At 55.6% G+C, this 19,299-nt stretch overlaps 1 protein-coding gene and 1 long non-coding RNA gene across 7 annotated transcripts; one reads left to right on the top strand and one right to left on the bottom strand.

Moving 5' to 3' along the window:
- Window positions 1-697: 697 nt before the first annotated feature.
- On the bottom strand, window positions 698-6,564 carry LOC145526133 (uncharacterized). 2 transcript variants are annotated; one of them, XR_014068710.1, is made up of 8 exons: window positions 6,379-6,564; window positions 5,744-5,831; window positions 4,542-4,661; window positions 4,270-4,395; window positions 2,979-3,057; window positions 1,873-2,068; window positions 1,632-1,754; window positions 698-1,032 (listed from the first exon to the last, which is right to left on the bottom strand). It is a non-coding gene; the product is annotated as an uncharacterized LOC145526133 (long non-coding RNA). The 2 variants fall into 2 exon arrangements; XR_014068709.1 differs by lacking the exon at window positions 4,542-4,661 and having other exon boundaries at window positions 1,873-2,065.
- Window positions 5,014-14,876, top strand: FXYD2 (FXYD domain containing ion transport regulator 2). Of its 5 annotated transcripts, none has more exons than XR_014068708.1 (7): window positions 6,497-6,608; window positions 9,900-9,938; window positions 10,117-10,191; window positions 11,806-11,842; window positions 12,015-12,045; window positions 12,611-12,732; window positions 13,466-14,876. XR_014068708.1 is itself a non-coding variant. In XM_081541060.1 (7 exons), exons 2-6 carry the CDS (start codon window positions 8,020-8,022, stop codon window positions 12,037-12,039), a joined length of 198 nt encoding a protein of 65 aa, XP_081397186.1. In that variant the 5' UTR covers window positions 6,667-6,943; window positions 7,951-8,019; the 3' UTR covers window positions 12,040-12,045; window positions 12,611-12,786. The 5 variants fall into 5 exon arrangements, 4 of the variants coding, with proteins under 4 accessions (XP_081397188.1, XP_081397186.1, XP_081397185.1 ...); XM_081541060.1 differs by lacking the exons at window positions 6,497-6,608; window positions 13,466-14,876 and adding exons at window positions 6,667-6,943; window positions 7,951-8,041 and having other exon boundaries at window positions 12,611-12,786; XM_081541061.1 differs by lacking the exons at window positions 6,497-6,608; window positions 13,466-14,876 and adding exons at window positions 6,700-7,608; window positions 7,951-8,041 and having other exon boundaries at window positions 12,611-12,786.
- The last annotated feature ends 4,423 nt before the right edge of the window (window positions 14,877-19,299 follow it).

The following is a 19,299-nucleotide window of genomic DNA, read 5'->3' as shown; positions in this document are numbered from 1 at the left end:
GTGAGAGAGACTGGGGGCAGGGGGAGGGGGGACGGGGGTGCGCAGGTAGGTCAGGTGTGTTTGCCTGAGCCAGGGGAGGAACCTTGGAAATACCTGTCTCCAGGCCACAGAGAGAAAGAACGGCCACCTATCACCATTAGCGTGATTCATTGCTGTCACAGTTGAACTCCAGGGGAGCAGAATCAGCCAGATCGAGCCAACCGGCTGTTGATTTTATGGAGCCAGCCCCAGCCCCGTGCCTGGTTGCACAATAGCGGGGCACCGGCCAAGGCAGTGATGGCAGAGCAGGTGATGCTGTGATCGGGTGTCCTGAAGGACTCGCGGTGGTAGGGGCTGCCGGGCGGTGGGCCCCCTGCACCATCCAGAAGAGTGGGTTCCTGCCTCCCAGCCAGTGCCTGCTGGAGCTGAAAAAGGCTCAGGACACTCCTTGTGTTCCCTCCAGCTGTGTGATCTGGGCCAGACCCCAGCATCTTTGTCAGTTTCCATCTCTGCAAAATGAAGTCCTTCCTAGCCATGGGGTAAGCTGGGCTCCTGTGTAGTCTCAGGAGCCTTGGTTTCCTCAACTGCACAATGGGTCCATCAGTATCTTTCCTGTTACCTCACAGGGTCAAAGTGAGACAATGGACATAAAAATACTGAAAATTTTACATGTAGATATTATGTTATTGTCAAGTGAAAAAAGCATACAACCTAAAAGTTGAGGATTATGTTTTATTTGGGGGTATTATTGAGAACTATTAAAAAGCCATCATTTTGCCAACAAAGGTCCATATAGTCAAAGCTATGGTTTTTCTAGTAATGTACAGATGTGAGAGTTGGACCATAAAGAAGGCTGAGCACCAAAGAATTGATGCTTTCGAACTGTGGTGTTGGAGAAAACTCTTGAGAGTCCCTTGGACAGCAAGATCAAACCAGTCAATCCTAAAGGAAATCAACTGTGAATATTCGTTGGAAGGAATGATGCTGAAGCTGAACCTCCAATCCTTGGGCCACCTGATGCGAAGAGCCGAGTCATTGGAAAAGACCCTGATGCTTGGAAATATCGAGGGTAGGAGAATGGGGAGACAGAGGATGAGATGGTTGGATGGCATCACTGACTCAATGGACATGAATTTGAGCAAACTCCAGGAGATAGTGAGGGACAGGGAAGCCTGGCATGCTGCAGTCCATGGGGTCACAAAGAGTCAGACACAACTTAGCAACTGAACAACAATAAAAAATTACTGAGGACTGTAGTCTGGGAGATGGCCTTTCAGGTATCTCTGAGGAACTGTTCCAAAGAGGTAAGGGAGAAACTAGGATATATAGGAGTTTCTACTGAAAAAAAAAAAAAAAAAAAGACATAGCTAAACACGAAAAGATTACTGCTAATCATAAAAACTAGGCATCCCAAGTTAAGAATCTTAGTGCCTTTCTATGTATGGGAAGATGCAAGATTCTGGGCTTACTGAAATTTTTCCTTTGATATGCATCTTAGCTATCTAGGGCCAATACCCTGTTTTTCTCCACCCTGAATTCCCCTCAGGGTGCACTGTCATCAGCAGTGGCTGATGGTTTGAAGGAGGGCAACATTCTTTACTGAAATGGCAGGCAACATTTTTTTTGGTCCACATTATTAATATTTGTATTACCATTCAAGTCCTTTGTTCCCTTTTTGTGATAGCAGGGTTCCCCTTCTGTCCTGTAGACTGGGGTTCAAGTTCTAACTTGTCCACATACCCTGAGAGTCTCCTTCTCCATGAGTATCACAAAACCTGCTTGGATGAGTGGGATGAATGAAACAAAGAGACAAGAGTTCTTCAGAACTGTTGAGAATGATAAAATGGATGGAACTGCTACCAAGTAAGCAGAGATGGGGGCCAGACTCCAGACCTTGTAATCTGTGTGCTTGAAGAAGCCAGGACAGACTTAATAGTCTCTGAAGTCAAAGACAAAGATGGTTACAAAGCCAGATGTGAGCTATTTGGGCCACGGCAGTGGAATCCAGAAGGTCGTGCAGGAAGGGTAGGAACAGCAGGGGGTGGGTCTGCTCCTGGTGGTCTTCCTGGAGGTGGTGAGCTTGGAGCTACTTTTCAGAGATAAGGAGGAATGTGGTTACTGGAAGGAGAATGTCTGCCACTGGAGAGAAACAGCCTCTGTTCTAGCTCAAGCCCAGACACGAGTTCTTGGAAAAGGCAAGAATGCATTTCTCTCCAGGGTATTCACTGCGGGAGAGGTGGGTCAAACGGGTTTGCCCTTGTCACCAGCTGTAGAAACAGAAGAGGACGTCCCCAGCTCCTGCCTGCTCAGGGAGCAGAAAGGCCTGGGTGACCTTGACTCTGAGTACATTGCCCCTTGGCAGCTCCCAGGACCTGTGTGCCCCACAGCTCAGGCCATCTTGATGCCAACTGTTAAGGAATGGACCCTCCAGGGCCCACCTCCTTCCAGCCCTGCCTTATAAGACCCCAGTCACCCTGGCATCCACAGCCACAGCAGGAGACAGTGTTCCCTGGGGTTTGGGACCTCTGGGCAGCACAGTTGTGGCCCGAGAGCCACCATGTTCCCTGCCAGGTGACCATGCGTGCCACGCAGCTGAGGACGGACCTAAGCCAGGAATCGGACTTTCTAGGGACTCCTGGCTTCTCTCCAACTGCGAGCCACCACCAGGAGGACTGGTGGGCCTGGAGTCCAAGACTGTGCCCGCTGCCATGCAGCCCCCAAGTCCAGGGTTGGTGGATCTGGAGGAGCCCATCTCAGGGAGGCTGGCAATGAGGGCCTTTGCCTCATTGCTGGAATCAAGGCTCACGCGATGTCCCAGCCTCTCAACTCTTCACCCACCAGCCCAACCATGACCACCCCAGATGGCTGCCTGAGGCTGAGGAGTCAGGGGATGAAGGAGGCCTGCTAGGGAAGACAGGGGAGGCTGAGGCACACCAGCTGAGGACACTGTCCCTTTGGACGGGCTAGTGCTGAAGGTGGGGTCTGGGAGTTGGGACCACCTCTCCATGTCTCCCAAAGAGCTCCTCGATTTCTGGGTCTTGGGGAAAACAGCAGAGCATGCCCCTCTTTGGCTCCGGCCTGGAACAACAGACAAGAGAAGAGGGGTTGAGGTGGGGGTCTTTGCATTGTAGTCTTTGGATGGAAGAGTTGTGTTCCCACCCCAGTTGCCCCCATATCCCAGAAGAGACTGGAAGAACAAGAAAAGGGGCCAGATGCCAGCAGGGAACAGCCATGTTGTGCGGGGTGTCGGGGGAGGAAGGGAAGTTTCGGGGTGCCGGGTGGGTAGTCGGCTGGCAGAGATCATGCTGAGGGTCATGGGCATAAATGTGCCCCAAGAGCCCACTTTAAAGATCACCCTGCTGGGGACAGCCTGGGGAAGAGATTAACGTGAGTGTCCTTGTTTTCTGGAGGCCCGGATAGGGTGAGAGTAGTGAAGGTGGCACCTATTAGCACCCTCTTGGCCAGGCCTTCTACCTACATCACTTCTATTCCTGTGACAGCCCTGCAAGGTAGGTGCTATCATCCCATTTTTCAGATGGGAGAAGGATGCACAGGATTTATGTGCGGGTGCATGTGCCTGCAGGGACCCCTGACCTGCCTGAAGAGACAAAAATGGGGGAGAGGCTCCCCTGGGCTTCTCTCTGGGGGATCGTGGGCCATGGTCCAGGTTGAAGGAGCCAACACCTCCCTGGAAGAATGTAGAGTGTCTCAGTGTCAGCTAGGCTGATGAGCTCAGTCAGGACAAGGAAGGGCTGGGTGTGAGTGAAGAGAGGGGCAGGACCCTCTTAACTTATAACATCTGGCTTCCCCTGAATGCACAAGGCGAACACTTTAATGACAATTTCTGCAGGGCTCCAAGTAAAGCGCTGGAGGGGAGTAGAGGGGGTGGGACGGGGAACTCCCCAGGAAGGACTCTAGGGGAGCTGTCAGCAGGGGATGGGTGAGTCATGAGAAGAGGTTGCATTAGGCATGCTGTGAGTCTGCCTATGCCACTGGCAAAATTATTTCACTTCTGGAACCAATTCATTCATTTAACAAAACCGGGGGGTCCACCCAGAGCCAGGCCCTGTTCCAGCCCTGGGGATCTAGGAATGAGCACAGCAAACAAAAATCCCTGCTCTCCTGGAATTTAGTTTTAGTTGACAGAGAAGTGAGAAGCAACTTAAGGAAAATATAGAATTTATCTGCTATAATAAGTGCTACAAAAAGATAATAAGGCTAAGAAGGGATTTGAAATATTACAGAGTAGGTGTGTAAATTATAGGCTAGGATGCAAGGAAGGGACATTGCCTGAGCAAGTTCAGCCAAGGAGTTTTCTGGAAGAAGTGTCTTCAGGAAGAGAGAATAGCAGGTGCAAAGGTCCTGAGGCAGGAGTGTGTCTGGAGGGTCAGAGGACCATCAAGGAGACCACTATGGCTGGAACAGAGAGAAGGGGCAGGGAAGTCATTAGAGACAAGGTTGGAGGGGTCACTGGGGCCAGATGCAGAGGGGCTTCTAGAATACAAGAATGGTTTTGGCTTTTACTTAAGGCTTCCCTGATGGCTCAGTGGTAAAGAAATCACCTGCAATGCAGGAGACACAGAAGACATGGGTTCAGTCTCTGGGTCGGGAAGATCCCCTGGAGGAGGAAGTGGCAGCCCACTCCAGTATTCTTGCCTGGAAAATTCCATGGACAGAGGAGCCTGGCAGGCAACAGTCCAGGGAGTCGCAAAGAGTTGGACACGACTGAGTAACTGAGCATGCTCAGTCCTCAGAGGGTGTGAGCAGGAGAGTGAACCCTTAGTAAAGTGAGGGAGCTGGGTGGGATGACCTTGGAAGCTCTTTCTAGTTAATCAGTGACACAGGACTCAGGGTCTTCATTTGGGATGGAGATGCCTTTCTTCATAGGGTTAGTGTCTGGGAGAGTGTGTGGTGTGTGTGTGTGTGAGAGAGAGAGTGTGTGTGTGTGTGTGTGAGAGAGAGAGAGAAAGAGAGAGTGTGTGTGTTGGGGGGAGGGTGGGAGTGGTCCTGGCTGATGTCTCTACTTTCTTTCAGAGCCACTGATAAGTCTGCACAAGGCAACCTCTAAAGGCCTATCCGGTCCTGAGACTCAGGAGTTTCTGCAAGTTCCCAGCCTGGGGGATGTCTGCTCTGTGGCTCTGGGCTGTGAGCATGCAGGTTTCCACTTGGCACCATGTGACCATGGGTGGGGCGGGGGTCTCGTGAGCAGCTGGGCCCCTGGGCAGCCTTCTGGGTGGTGGGGAAAAGGGGAAGGAGCCCGGAGGCAGGGCTGCCTGCTGGGGTGGGTGTAGCTCCCCAGGACAGATCTCAGCCCAGCCAGACAACTCCCCCCAGGTCTGCCTGTCTCCATTTCTGGAGTGTTTTCCAGCCAGGGTGGCTCTCTGGGGGTGACATTAGTCATCCCCTAGGGGCAGGAAGTGTTGCTAAGGAGATCAGAGCCCAGGCAGACCCGCACCTCGCAGAGCCTGCTGTTCAGTGTCTGTGTTGGGGTGGCCCACAAGGGGCCGAGGAGGAGCCCGTGGGAGCCCGTGGTCCCCAGCGAGCCTCACAGACTGCTTGCTGCAGCCTCCCTCCAGGCCCTGACAGGGGCCTCAGTGGCCAGAGAAGAGGCCTCGCTGAGCCGGGGGCGGGGAGGGGGGGTGCTGCTGCTCGCCCCCTGGTTCCCCGGGTGGCTCCTGGCTCCAGCTGGGAGACGGGCCCTCCGCACCTGCCCTCCCACTAGAAGTGCTGTCTTCCGGCCGCTCCCCCACCCTGTGGCACCAACCGGCATCCCTCCGGGCCTCGTGAAGCGCTGGTATCTCCGGAGCCGAGGTGTGGCAGGCAGGTCTGACCTCACAGCCTGAGTTCAGTCCCTGGGGGCCAAGTGAGGGGTCCCAGACAGGAAGCCCAGGTTCCGCACGCGCTCCTCCTCGCAGCCCCAGCTGCTCCCCATCTCCGCCCGGCTCCCGGGGGGACATAGGAGGCTGCAGACAGTGCCCTGGGCCCAGCGCCATGGCCAGAAAGCACTCCCTCCCACCCGGGGCAGCTTCCAAGGGGCCTGCCGCTGTCCTGTCCAGTCTCAGGGGACTCTGGGCTCCAGAACAGGTCCTTGAGGCCACATACATTGGGGCCGAGGCCAACTGAGTTGGAGGAAGACGGTGTCACTGGGGAAAGGTTTGGGGGGACCCCCCGTGCCCCTGAGTGTCTCTCTCAGATGCCCCCAGCCCAGGGGCAGGGGAAGATCAGGGACTCTGATTCCAGGGGCTGTGGCCCCGGCCAGGGACTTCCTGGCTCCTGGTGACCTTTGCAGGTGCCCCGGGCTACACGGAGGCATCTCACCCCAGTGTGGGGGCTGCGGTTTGTTTGCTCCCCCCCTTCCTCAGGTGCTCTTGGAGATCAGAGAATCTGCCCCCCTCTTACGTGGAGCCCAGCCCAGCCCGCCCCGGCAGGCCGGCAGGCAGGCACGAGGTGAGGGCTCCGTTGCCAGCCCCTCCTCCCTGCCTTTGTCTCTTCCTGCCTGTGGGCACAGCTGGGCTGTGGAGAGAGGGAGGGCCTCTTCACATTCAGGCCCTGGGTCACTAGCACCTCAGGACTCTCTCTTCTTCTGAAGACACAGCCAGCAGCTCCTGCTATGGACAGGTGGTACCTGGGTGAGTACCCTGAACCCCGCCCCCCACTGTCCTGGATTCTGACACAAGTGTCCACCTCATCACTTTCAAGAGCACCCCCAGCTCCCCAGGAGTATAGGGAAAGCAGCAACGGGGAGAGGCAGGATTTCTAAACGAGGGCATCTCCTTCTGGGGTCCTGGGCGTGCTGTCATCTCTGCTCCCAGCATCTCTGAGCTGTTAAGAGCTGGGAAGGCAACTTGTCCCACAGCCCTCATTCTGCGTCAGTCATCTGTCTGCCCAGCTGGAGGAACTCTGAAGCCGACTGCTAGGTTCAGAGCTTGGTTCTCCCACTTCCTAGCTGCCTGACCTCTGGGAAGTTATTTAATTTCTCTGTGCCTTCATCTACAAAATGGGGATGATAATAATGCCTTCCTTGCCCCATCAAGTTGTTGTGATGATTAAATGAGTTGGTTTTTGTCAAGTCTTTAGGACAGCTAAAGGACACACACAGTTAAAAATGTAACTATTGTAGATGTAGCTATTGATTTGCTATTGTAGCTATTGATTTGCTCCCTATTTCTCTTTTATCTCCTGCCTATCTACCTGTCATCTATCATAACCACTGATCGATCGATCGATCGATCGATCTATCAACTTTCCACCTATTTTTATACTCCAGAAAGAATCCACCGTAGCTTATAAAGATAGACAAAAATGTTACTGAGACCAAGATAATGTATAATAAGGGGGCATCAGTGTCTGTGTGGAGAGCCCCAGGAGTTTGGGGAACACAGTCATGGGGGTCTGGCTTTCTAGCTCTGGATTTGTCCCTGACTGGGTGATTTAGGCAAGTCGCCCAATCTCCCTGCCCTCAATCTTCCTGGGCTTTCCAGTGGGGATCATGGCACTGCCCAGGCCACCTCCAGGGGTCCTTGTGGGGGCAATGACCAGCTCAGTTTCTTTACCGGTGGGATGGAGCAAACATGGAATTAGCAGGACAGTGCATGCAAGAGCCTGACACATGCTCAGCGCCTACCAAATGTTAGTTCTGTTGTGTTTTCATGAATATCCATCCCTTAGTCCTGGAAGCTGAAGCTGCAGTACACGCTGAATGTATTTCAAAACCCCCACTTCCCCACTGTCACAGCCTCAGCTGTGGCTTCTCCTCTGGGGGTTGGACCCCGTGGCCCTTCTCTCTGGAAATTTCCTGTGGGAGGGTTTGGAAAGACGGCCAGCTCCTCCCTGCCCCCGCTGCCCCTGCACCTCCTCACACCTCAGCGGGAGCCCCACTGTCCACACCCGGGCTTTTCTTGTGACCAGGGTAAATATTACCTGGCATTGTTAATGTTTAATGCCCCCACCCCATCTCTGGCCACCCCACAGCCAGGCAGTCTCCCCGAAGCAGAGGCAGCGGGAAGAGGGCAGCAGGGACAGGCCTGGTCTGTGGGGAAAATGGCAGAGTTGACCGATGACGGTGAGTGCGTGTGTGTGCATGTGTGCGTGTGTGTGTGTGTGAAGCAGGAGGTGCTTGGACCATCTTTGGAGGGTGAGCAGGACCCCCTCTTCCATCTCCTGGCACCCCTACCTTCCAGAGCACCCAGCACCCCTCCCTCTCTAAGAAAATCTGCTTTTAAAAGAGGATCCCACCTAAACGCCAAAGCAATCTAGCTTGAATGATGGAAGCTCGGGTGCCAAGTAGGAGGTGCTGGAGCACGGAGGGTGGTGAGCATGCATCTTCTGGACTAAACCGAGAGCAGGAGGCAGATGGGGGTGAGGGAGGGCAGCAGTGGCCCCCCGGTCAGCCTTCTCAGGCTGACTTTATGGTGAGAGCCCCCACATTCATGACACATGCCTAGAAGGCATGCTGTGAACGAGGGCGATCGGGTCTGGAATCTAGTGGGCCCGCTGTGGACTGTGGTGGTCTTTGAGCTAGATCTAGAAAAGCTGAGGTCTTTGGGTGGGGTGAGCTCATCCAGTGGCTCAAGACGAGGTGGTCAGGGAGGAGGCAGTTTCCTGGTGCAGCAAGGGGAGCGGTGAGTCCCATCAGGGCTCTGACACTAACGCCCGTGTGACCCTGAACAAGACTTGAACTGAAACTGGGGAGACAACCTCAGAGGCCTTCTGCATGGGGACAGGTGCCTGGGGCCCCCTCCGGCCCTTCCGTGGACCCCTCCTAGCCTGAACTCTCCTGGCCCAGGGGGTGAGCTGGGCTCACCGGACCCCACCACCCAGGGCCCAGTCCAGCACAGCCTGGGAGGTGAGGACTGGCACATTCCTTTGACCTTGGGCACTGCTTCCCTAGCGCCAAGAAAGGGCTCAAGCAGGGCAGAGAAGAGGGGCCACCACTAGACATGGCAGAAAAGCTCTGGCCAGGGGCCCTCCAGATGCCCAACAGCAAGTGTGCTCAGTTTACGGGGTAGGAGGGCAGAGCCATGACCTTTGCTGGGGGCTGCAGACTGGATGGGACCACCCGATCTTGAAATGTCTCCTTCCTCCTGACCATGTGAGAGGCAGCACAGCAAAGGGGTGAAGCACCTCGATTTTTAACAACCAATGGCCTGGGTTCATTCCCAACTCAGCCCTTTTCTAGCTGTGTGACTCTGAGTGAGTTGCTTAACCCCGCTGTGCCTCCATCGTCTCATGGATTATATTGGAATAATATTAATGCCTCACAGAGTTGTTTCGATGGTTAAATGAGCTCCTGCTTTGTTAGCCCCGGTCTGCCACATGCCAATGTATTGTTTCTGAAATAAATTTGCTTTCCCCTAAGGATAGCTATGTAGGAGAGAAGGATCTAGAAACAGGGGTCCAAGACTCATTTCTGCCTCCAGCTTTTACCGGAACTTTAGCAAAGTCTTCAGGCTGGGCCTTGGTTTCCTCCTGTTTGGTGAACGTTAAGGTTCTATTTATTTATTCATTGGTTCACTTCACAAATATTCGCCAAGTATTGGTTGCCCAAAAAGTTCGTTCAGATATTTCTGTGAGATGTTATGAAAAACCCAATGCCCTGTGGCTGATTAGTCACATGGAGAGAGGTCACTGCTGAGGCTTATGGAAGATGCTTTTGTGGCCTCCCGGAAGGGCCAGCCTCACCCCACTCCAGGCACGGTGGGTCCCTGCTTTGGAGGCTCAGTGGCGGGTCCCAAGCTGACTGTCGGGAGCCACCAAGGGCAGATGCCGTCACCGGCGGTGGCGTGACCGGCCCCGGCTCCTGGGATGTCCCTCCAGCAGCTTCCCCTGGCCCCCCTGGACCTCTGGGGGTGCTGGGACTGGAAGGACAGGAGTCCCCCTGTCTCTGTGGCTCACCCCACCCCCTCGGGCTCTCTCCTCAGGTGGCAGCCCCAAGGAGAACGTGGACCCATTCTACTACGGTGAGTCGGCGGGCCCCTCCTCCCACCCTTCCTGAGTGACCGCCCCCCCCCACGCACCCACAGTTCCTGGCCTCTCCCCGCCCTGGGTCATGTGCCCCCATCTTCCCGAGTTATTACTGTGGGGCTGGGGGAAGGGTCTGTGGTCACCCATCCCACCTCCCGCCCTCTCCTTCCCCAGACTACGAGACCGTCCGCAATGGGGGCCTGATCTTCGCTGCCCTGGCCTTTATCGTGGGGCTCATCATCATCCTCAGTAAGTGGGGCCTTCCTGTAGAAGGGGGCGCTGAGGGGGGCACAGCTCCTCAAAGCCACTGAGCACACTGGCTTCCCGGTAGGGGAGGGGAGAGCCCTCTCACCCGCTTCCCGGGCGCCCTCGCCTCTCCCACGGAGGATGTGAGAACGGACGGACACCCGGAGGCCGAGGGGGCTCTTGGTCCCCAGACCACCCAGGAGGTGCCCTTTTCCTCGAGTGCGCCCTCTAGTGGACCCGAGGGGTGCCGCCGAGATGGGGAACCGGCTTCTGCTGGCCGGGGAGGCTCCAGTGCCCTTGGGGCAGGGGAAGGGAGGGAACTAGCCTCCACTGGACGCTCCCTGCCCCAGAACTGAGTGCTTTCTCGGCCCATTTAATCCTCTCGGCAAATTGAGGGATGGCCGCCACTGTCGCCACTTGCCAAATGAAAAACCAGACCCGCAGTGGTAGGTGCAGCAACCTGCCTGAGGTGCCGCAGACAGATAGGAAGCAGAGTGGGTTCCATAGCACCTCACCCCGACCCCAGCCTGCTGCGGGAAGGCAAGCACCCGTGGCAGCCCGAGGCCTTAGGCTCCCTGTTGGTTTATCGTGGATCCCTTACTCCCTGGGCCTTCGTTTGCTCATCTGTTAAATGGGGATGATCCCACTTGTCTCACAAGGTTAGGGCTGGCAGTCAAAGACGCAGCAGCCAAGGGAGCACTTAGAAGGAGCCAGTGTAGGTGTGGGCTGTTCTAGGGGAGAGAAAGCTCCTTGCCTTACCCCGGCCCCAAAAGACACACAGCAGGGGCTTAATAAATGCTTGTGGACTGGTGCAACCAGAAGAAAAATACTCAGAAACACACCAGTGAAAAGAAGATGGACAATGTAGCACATCCACTTCCAAGTCCTGGGATTCTAGTGGGCATGTTAGATGGAGCCCCCTCACCCACCTGATAGCTCCAGTCTGCAGACAGGGCCAGCCTCCCCGATTCCCCTGGAGGTTCCCTGAGGGCCCCGCTGTATTGTGGCTGAGCTCGCAGTAGCGGAGGCAGATGGGCGTGAGCAAGGGTCTTGGCCCGGGACTTCCTGCCGTTCTTCTTGAGCAGCTTCTCCACGCCCAGTGGAGCGTGGAGGTGGGGGACGCTGTGATGGCTCAGTCTCGGCACCATTCCTATTACGCTCACAGTCCAGCACAGACTTCCCTGTAGCTCAAATGGCCAAGAATCTGCCTGCAATGCAGGAGACCAGGGTTCTGTCCCTGGGTTGGGAAGTTCCTCTGAAGAAGGGAATGGCTACCCACTCCAGTACTCTTGCCTGGAGAATCTCATGGACAGAGGAGCCTGGCGGGCTATAGTCTGTGAGGTTGCAAAGAGTCGGACACGCCTGAGCGACTAACACAGACACACACAGTACACCACGGAGCTGCTGCCACAATAATGTTTGTTGACTGCCCAGCTGGCTGACTTGGACTTCTGAATGCTTATGGTCCAGCCATATATAAAGGGAGACAGTCAGCTGTGGTCTCCAAGGTGGACACGGATCAGCACTGGCAGGATGGAGGGAGGAGGGGCCCCGGAGCTGAGTCCTCCAGGGTAGAGAGGGTCTCCTTGGAAAACGAACGTCCTTTTTCTCTTTAAGGCAAAAGATTCCGCTGCGGGGGCAAGAAGAAGCACCGGTGAGTGCCGGCCTGGGTGACTGATGGAGGTGGGCAGGGAGGGGTGGGAGGGCCAGGCCGAGGGCTTGGTCTCTCAGGCTTGTGAGGAGGGTCCCCAGCCTGAGGGAGCCCTGAATCACTGCCCCCTCCACCCCACTCCCTTTTCTTACCTATCTGCTTTCCTCCATCCCAGGCAAATTCCTGAAGATGGGCTCTAAGGAGAGGTAGGTTTGCGAGGAGCGGGCAATGGCTCTGGATAATGAGGAAAAGCTAAGGTCTTTCATCCATCAGTCAGGTGTCTGTCACCCTCATGTGATTCTTTTTGGTGTTGGTTTAAAAAAATTTTTTTATTACAGTATAATTGCTTTACAATATGTTAGTTTCTGTACACCAACATGAATCAGCCATAAGTATACATATGCCCCACTCCCACCCCCATCCCACCCCTCTAGGTCATCACAGAGCACCGGGCTGAGCTCCCGGTGCTCTACAGCAGCTTCCTGCCATCTACTTTGCACATGGTAGCGTGTATATGTCAGTCCTACTCTCTCAGCTCGTCCCACCCCCTCCATCCCACTTGTGTCCACATATCTGTTCTCTATGTCTGCGTCTCTATTCCCACCTTTTTAAAATGATGCCCCAAAAAACAGAAAAAAATATGCTGTAGTATGTGTGACCAAGGGAGGCTGCAGAGATGCGCCAGAGAAAGGTAAGGTAATAAGGGATGAAATGGAAGTCCCGGCCTCTATGGCCCCGCTCACAGCCCCCATCCTGCCTTTCTGTTTGCAGAGCCAGCCGTGCCCACCCTTGCACCGGGGCTGCTTGGAAGTCTTCCCTGAGCTGTAGACCTCTGTCCCAGCACTGCCAAGCCCTCGGGCTAAAGGAAGCTTCAGGCTCTGCGTGACCCCTGGGTGGGCATCACCTCCTTCCGCCCCATGTTAATAATAAAGCCAGCCTCAGAGACAGCTCCTTCCCTGGCCTCCTCCCTCGCTCCTTCTCTCCTGTAACTGCCACCATCTGCTCCTCCAAGCTGGAGTCAATACAGCCTGGTCTCTGGCTTTTCGATTATTCGTTCATGTGCCCGTGCCTGTGAAAGTAAGAAGTTCAGTGTCAGCATCTCCAGGCCTCTCCTCACCCCCTGAATTGCCAAGAGCCCCTGGGGCAGAGGACTCAGCCTGCCTTCCAAATGCCAGGCAAAGAGAAAGCCGGGAAGGCCAAAGGTCACAGGTTCAAGGCCATCGGGTCACACAGGCCCTGGGTGTGGCTGTTGGAGCTCTCCAGTGGGAGTAGCAGTGGCCCCGCCCTGGGCTGCCCGTGTTTTAGTTGTTTGTGGGCACATTATGTGCTCTGCCCATATTTCCCCAAGTGCACCAGCATGCCAGGATGGGTGGGTCTAGGGGTCTTGGTGGGGCGGGGGGTGGGGAGCCTCAGCATATGCTCTCTCTCCATCCCCCAGCCCCAACTGTGGTGCCAAGCTCCAGCCATGCCCTTTCCATTCTTGGGGCCAGGGGGCCTCAGTTAGACCTAATCTCATTCACCTCTTTTGGTGCTGGCTTGGTTAATTTCAGGGCCAGAGGCCAGAGAATGGACAATGAGGGTGAGGCCTTTGTTAACCGTTTCCCGCTCCCCTGTCCATTCTCACAGGCCTCCACCCTACCGGAATGGACAGGGGGACAACTTCAATCCAAGATGGTGTCAGGCTGGCCCCTCCCACCAGCCCCTGACTTCCTGATGCCCGGGCCCCCAGACAGCACAGCACGCTGCCCGCCTCGGGCAGTTTCTGCCCTCCGGAAGGAGCCCGTCTTCCCTTTCCCTCCCTTCCCTCTGTGAGGGGGAGAGGCGCCGGGGAGGCTGGATGGGATGGTGGGATCGTGGCGCCACCTAGTGTCCATTTCCTCATCTGAGTTTTTGAGCGTCCCAAGGAAGGAGGGGAGATTGGCCCAGGAAACCAAGACAAGAGCAAGTCAGCAGTTTGAAATGAATGAGCAGGGCACCGGAGGCTGTGTAGGCTGCACTCGGCTTGAGAATTGAGTTCTTTGTCTTAATCCACTGTCCCCAGGACCACCAACCCTCACAGACTCACAGCAGGCTTGGGCACCGAAGGCCTGTAGGGAGCAAAATAGACAATCCTTAATTTTCAGAGAGAGAAACTGAGGTCCTGAGAAAGGCAGCGACTTGTCCAGGTGACACAGCCAGCCAGTGTCAGAGCCAGAGCGACAATCCAGGTCTCTGGCTCCATTTCAGAGTCCTCACTGACCCCGTGGGTTGGGAGGAGACACTCCAGGGAGACACGGAGTGGAAAACTTGGCTCTTGCCTCTCAGGGCCAAGGTCTTTGTGACACCCTGCTCTGAATGTGGGCTCACGGATGACAAATAAAACCTGACAGGCCAAACCCCTAAATAGAATTCAGGATTTCCAAGACACTGGAGCTGTCCACGACAGTGGGAGAAATGAATGGAATGGGGCAAGTCCAGCCATGGGGGCTTTCAGGAGAGGGAGGAGAAAAGGGAGGGGGGCTCCTGAAACTTCTCAGATGTAGCAGCAAGGCAAACAGGAAGAAGGGTATTCCAGGCCTGCGGCTCACCTGAGGAGAAGAGCCGTGGAGAGGAGTCATGTTTCTAGAAGATTCCATACACAGGCCCTGAGCCTGCCAACCCAGCTGCTTTGGAGGGGGCTGGTCCTGGGTGAGTCACTTCGGCCTCTGCTCCTGCTGTAAGCCCTCCATCCCCGTGAACCATGAGGCTTCCCTGGATCCCAGGCTGTCACTCTGGAGCACCTGAGGTGCTGTGCAAACTACCCAGTGTCCCCTCCAGAACTGTCAAATATTAACCTTGCGGTGGGCCCATGCCAGCTGTTACTTAACCAGCTCCCAGGAGAGCAGCCGCTGCTGAAAACCACAGATCCGGGTAACATTCAGTGCCCTCATGAACTCTTCCCCTCCCTCTCCATGAAGGTCACAAGGACTGGGAGCTACTTAACTTTCACTCCACTTTGGGATTTTCCACAATTCATACACAAATTAAGTCACGAATAAATACCAAGACTGGGAAGTGATTGAATGCATTACTTTTAATCACACCACAGTGACAAAAACAGCCCTAGTCTGAGGGAATGCAATTCCGTTCGTCACCACCAGAGGGAGGATGCGTCTTATTCCAAATCCTTTTCAAACTATTTTCAACTCAGTCTAAGGGCTGGGAGGAGACGGGGGAGACAGAGGACGAGATGGTTGGATGGCATCACCGACTTAATGGACATGAGTTTGAGCAAACTCCGGGAGATAGTGAAGGACAGGGAAGCCTGGCATGCTGCAGTCCATGAGGTCTCAAAGAGTCCAACACGACTGAGCCACTGAACAACAAAGGGTTGGAAGTCTTTTGCTGGAAGAAGAGGCCTCCGGGTCTACCAGGTGCCCTGCTTTCCCAGGAACGCCCTGAGCTCTTTCCATTCTGTCTGCACACCCCTCCGGTGTAATTTGCCCTGCTCTGGGGTAATTGTTGGCTTGAGCCGTTACTCCTCCTGGAAGGTAGAGACCCTCTGTGATCTACACGTATTCCTCAGCTTGGGGTAATTATGTAGCCTCCAACCACATAGTTTGGTTTAATCAGTGTCATGAGCAGGACCTGGAGAGAGGCGGCAAGAAAGGGGAGTCCCCAAGAGCCCACCCTGAGCATCCCCACTGGTCCTAACCTGTCCTAGGGAGTGGGTTCCCTGGGCTGATAGGGATGGGGTGGGATTGGGGGTGCTGAGCTGAAGAGGGGTCCAGGGCAGAGGGGACTGTTGAGGCACCCCCCAGGCCCTCCTCCCACTCACCCCTGCTGGAGAGATTAATGGCTTCCCTGTTGCTCCTCAGCTCCAGGCAGCTGAGGTCTGAACTGCAATTCAGCAGGGTTCTGCATGGTGGTGACCTGCTCCTTGCCAGGCGCTCATTCTTCATCATCTGACTGACAAACACCCGGGGTGGGGGGTGGAGGTGGGGATCAGAGGCCAATGCCACAGCCTCCTGGCCTTGTCCTGTCGTCACAGTGAGCCTCTGGCTGGGAAGATGGATCAGGCCAGGGCCTTGGAGCCAGGGCCACAGCAGCCTCGGCCCAGGGCCTTGGGAGGGGAATCACGGAGCCCGGGACTGGGCTGAGACAGCCAGGGAGGTGGCCGAGTGACCCAGCCTTAGAAGAAACCCTCAACTCGGCCTCAGTGTTCCCCTCCCCCACTGGGGACACTCAATGTCCTCTGCAGTTGAGAGGCTGAGAGCGTGGGAAGAAAACCTATTTACAACTTGGGACCTTGGGGTCCATGACCTCAGCTTGACACTGGGGGCCGAGGGTGGGGGCTGCCTAGGGAGGTCGCCGCGGGAAGCCAGGTGGGGGGTTTTCCCCAGGGGTGAACGGGCCTCATGCCTGGGCGGCATTGCGACCAGCTGCACCCAGGGAGGTGGCTCCCCAGGCTCTGATTCATTCGGTAACTTATTTAGGGAGGAGTTTCAGGCTGCCTGCTCTGACCCTACATGACCTCCCCACTCCCCCAGAGGCCCCAGGGCACTCCTGGCTGCTGTTGGCCTCTGGAGCTCTTAAACTTGGTTCCCTTTTCAAGAAATTCTCGCTGTTGCTTCCCCAAAGGGCTTCCTTGGTAGCACCATGAGGAATTCCCCAAGTGAGGTGGCCGAGGGGAGGTGACAGGAGGGAAAGTTTCAGGCTGGGACAGCTGTTTGAGGCCCCAGAACCTCATTGGCAGCTCAGTGCCATCCATGCTGGGGATGCTAGTCTCAGTGCCAGCTGTAGCCTCCGCCTGCTGTGTGACCCTGAAACGACCTCGTCTGTCTCTGGACCTGGCTTTGGAAAAAGCAAACACAAGACCAAACTTGCAGGTGTTGGCTTCAGAGGCAAGGGGCTGTAGGAAGGTGTAAGTGGGACCTGTAGCTGATCCCCTTGTCACCCCCAGCCCCTAGATGAACAGTGCTCAGGGAGGCTGGGGGTGTACACACACACACACACACACAAATACACGCTCACTCCCTCCTAGCAGTTAAAACAGAGGTACGCAGCAAGTGATGAAGGCAGACAAAAAAGACACACTTGACAAAGCAAAGGAGATGAGGCTGGCTTGGCCCAGAGCCAGGAGCATGTTGTATTCTCTCGTGGTCTTTGTTTCCTGAAAGGCCTATCAATCAGTAACAGAGTCGTGCCAAACCCAGCTGCCTGGAGCCGAGTGGCCCCCGCCCTGAAGTAAATAATATTTCAGGTCTCCTGTCCATGGACCATCTGCTCCTGAAGCAGTGAGTCACATCACCGGGGAGTGGCCTCGGAACCTCAGCCGCCCGCCCTGCGCAGGATGCGATGGGCCCGGTGGGGTCTCAGCAACTCCTAGACCCTTCCTACCCTGCTCCCAGGGGACCTGTTTGGAGATGCCACGTCTCTTGAGACTCTGACCATTCCTTCATGTCTGTCTGCCTCACAGTCTGCAAACCACGTGAGGGTGGGGGTGGCATCTAATGGTTTACCCATCAATCCCCAGTGCTGCGCCCATCAGAGGCGTGTGGTATGTGCTCAGTAAATGTTTGTTGACTGAGCTCGTGACTGGCTGCCCAGAGGAATGAATGAGTGATCACCCGCAGCTGCCCCTGCTGCTTCCTTCCCAGCTTCTCGGGGGCAGGGAAAGCTGCTGGGCACCGCAGTCTGGTCAGGTGACTGGTGGTGTGTCTGTGTGCACCCCTGGAACCTGAATCAGGAAGGGGCTACTAGGGGCCTGTCCTAGTGACAGCCAGCATTTTGTCCCTGACGAGACAGTTAAGATCACAGGCTCTGGAATCAACCTGCCTGGATTTGAGCCCTGGCTTGACCAATTGTGAACTATGGGATGGTGGCTATGTCCCCGCCCACCCCCAATCAAAGTTCCCCCCAGATGGAGAAACGACGTCTGACTCGAGGAGTTCAGGCTCCAGACTGGTCCTCACTGACCAGCGGCTGCTTTGTTTATCCTCTCGAAGATTCTCCCAGTGTGGACACCGGTGCTCCTGCCTTTCCCTGCACTCTGCAGGCACCCCAGCCCTGTCCTTACTGCCTGGCAGGCCAGTGCATTCTTCTAGGACACTATTCAGGGCCAGGAGGCAGAGGCCCTGAGTCCATGCTCAGCCCGACACCCGTGCGCACCATCTGGGCCACAGCGTGGACATGGCCTGACCCATCCTGGGAGGCCCCACCACCTGGACCCTCTGCCAGCTTGGCTGGGCTCACTAGTTCCCCTGAGAGCAGTGGAGGGTGGTCTATGGCTGCTGTATGGGGACCAGGGAGGGTCTGTGGAAAAACTGTGTGTGTTGGGAGTGTGAGTGTGCGTGAGTATATATGCACATGCATGTGTGCCTGTATGTTAGAACTGGGGAGAAACCAGACAGGCCAGGTGGTGGGGGCCTGTGGACACTCGAGGCTGCGCCCAGCATCTGGGGCCTGGGGAACAGGCAGTTCTGCCTTGCCAGCCACTCTCTGGACCACGACCCCTCAGCTGAGCATGAGGGCTGGGTTGGAGGTCATGTTCATCACTCTCAGTAGTTCTTAGAGGACACGCACACAGCTAGGTGGGGGTGAGCGTGGATCCCAGCTTCGCTGTGAGGCAGGGCTTGGGGTGAGGGGCGGCCCGTGTGGTGGAGAACCCGAGCCTGCCCCGTCCCCTCTTGAGGTGCTAGGGGGAGGCAGATAACCAGATTCCCTGTGCAGTGGCGGGGAATGGAGGCGTCCACGGGGAACTGGAGACTGACTACAGGGCCAAGACAGCGGGATGTCCCCTCCAGAGCCACACAGCCATCAGGGCCCAGGCAAAGGAAGTGGGAGGCGGGATCCTGTGCTTCAAACTGCCCTGTCCTCCTCTAGATCTGATGTTTTTTCCTCCTCTCAAACCATGCAGTGAAAGCAATCAGAGCAGGAATACTGCAGTGCAAGAGGCGTGCGGGGTGATAGAGCACAGACTTGGGTCTGGAGCCTGGCTCTGCCACTGACTAGCTGAGGAGCACAGGGCCCGCCTCTTAGCGTCTCTGAACCTCAGTTTTCTCATCTGCAAAATGGGGATCACAATGCCCAACGCATTAAAGAGACTGAGCGAGATCTTGTGTGTAAACAAGATCAGGGACTTCACTGGTGGCTCAGTGGTAAAGAATCCACCCGTCGATGCAGAAAACAGATTCAATCCCTGATCTGGAAAGATCCCACGTGCCACAGAGCAACTGAGCCCCTGCACCACAACTACTGAGCCTGTGCTCTAGAGCCTGGGAGGCACAGCTACTGAAGCCCGTGCACTCTAGAGCCTGTGCTCCGCCACAAGAAGCCACAGCAGTGAGAAGCCCTGGGCATCCCAACTAGAGAAAGCCTACCTGCAGCAACAAAGTCCCAGGGCAGCCAAAAATAAAATAAATAAATAAAAATTATATTTAAAAAACCAAGATCAGTAAGCCATAAAGCACTACAGAAGTGCAATGTGGGTTTTAATTGTA

This window comes from Giraffa tippelskirchi, chromosome 11 (genome assembly GCF_054371585.1).
Source record: "Giraffa tippelskirchi isolate mGirTip1 chromosome 11, T2T-mGirTip1v1.2.pri, whole genome shotgun sequence".
In the NCBI taxonomy this organism is placed as follows: Eukaryota; Metazoa; Chordata; class Mammalia; order Artiodactyla; family Giraffidae; genus Giraffa; species Giraffa tippelskirchi.
This window is presented reverse-complemented; position numbering and strand designations above follow the sequence as displayed.

What these genes read in the sequence shown, in the direction of transcription:
- FXYD2 (XM_081541059.1), top strand. Translation starts at nt 7,912, where the DNA reads ATGTTTAATGCCCCCACCCCATCTCTGGCCACCCCACAGCCAGGCAGT. An exon ending in CGTGGACCCATTCTACTACG is followed by an intron (nt 9,939 to 10,116) that starts GTGAGTCGGCGG and finishes CTCCTTCCCCAG; the next exon opens with ACTACGAGACCGTCCGCAAT. An exon ending in GGGGCTCATCATCATCCTCA is followed by an intron (nt 10,192 to 11,805) that starts GTAAGTGGGGCC and finishes TTTCTCTTTAAG; the next exon opens with GCAAAAGATTCCGCTGCGGG.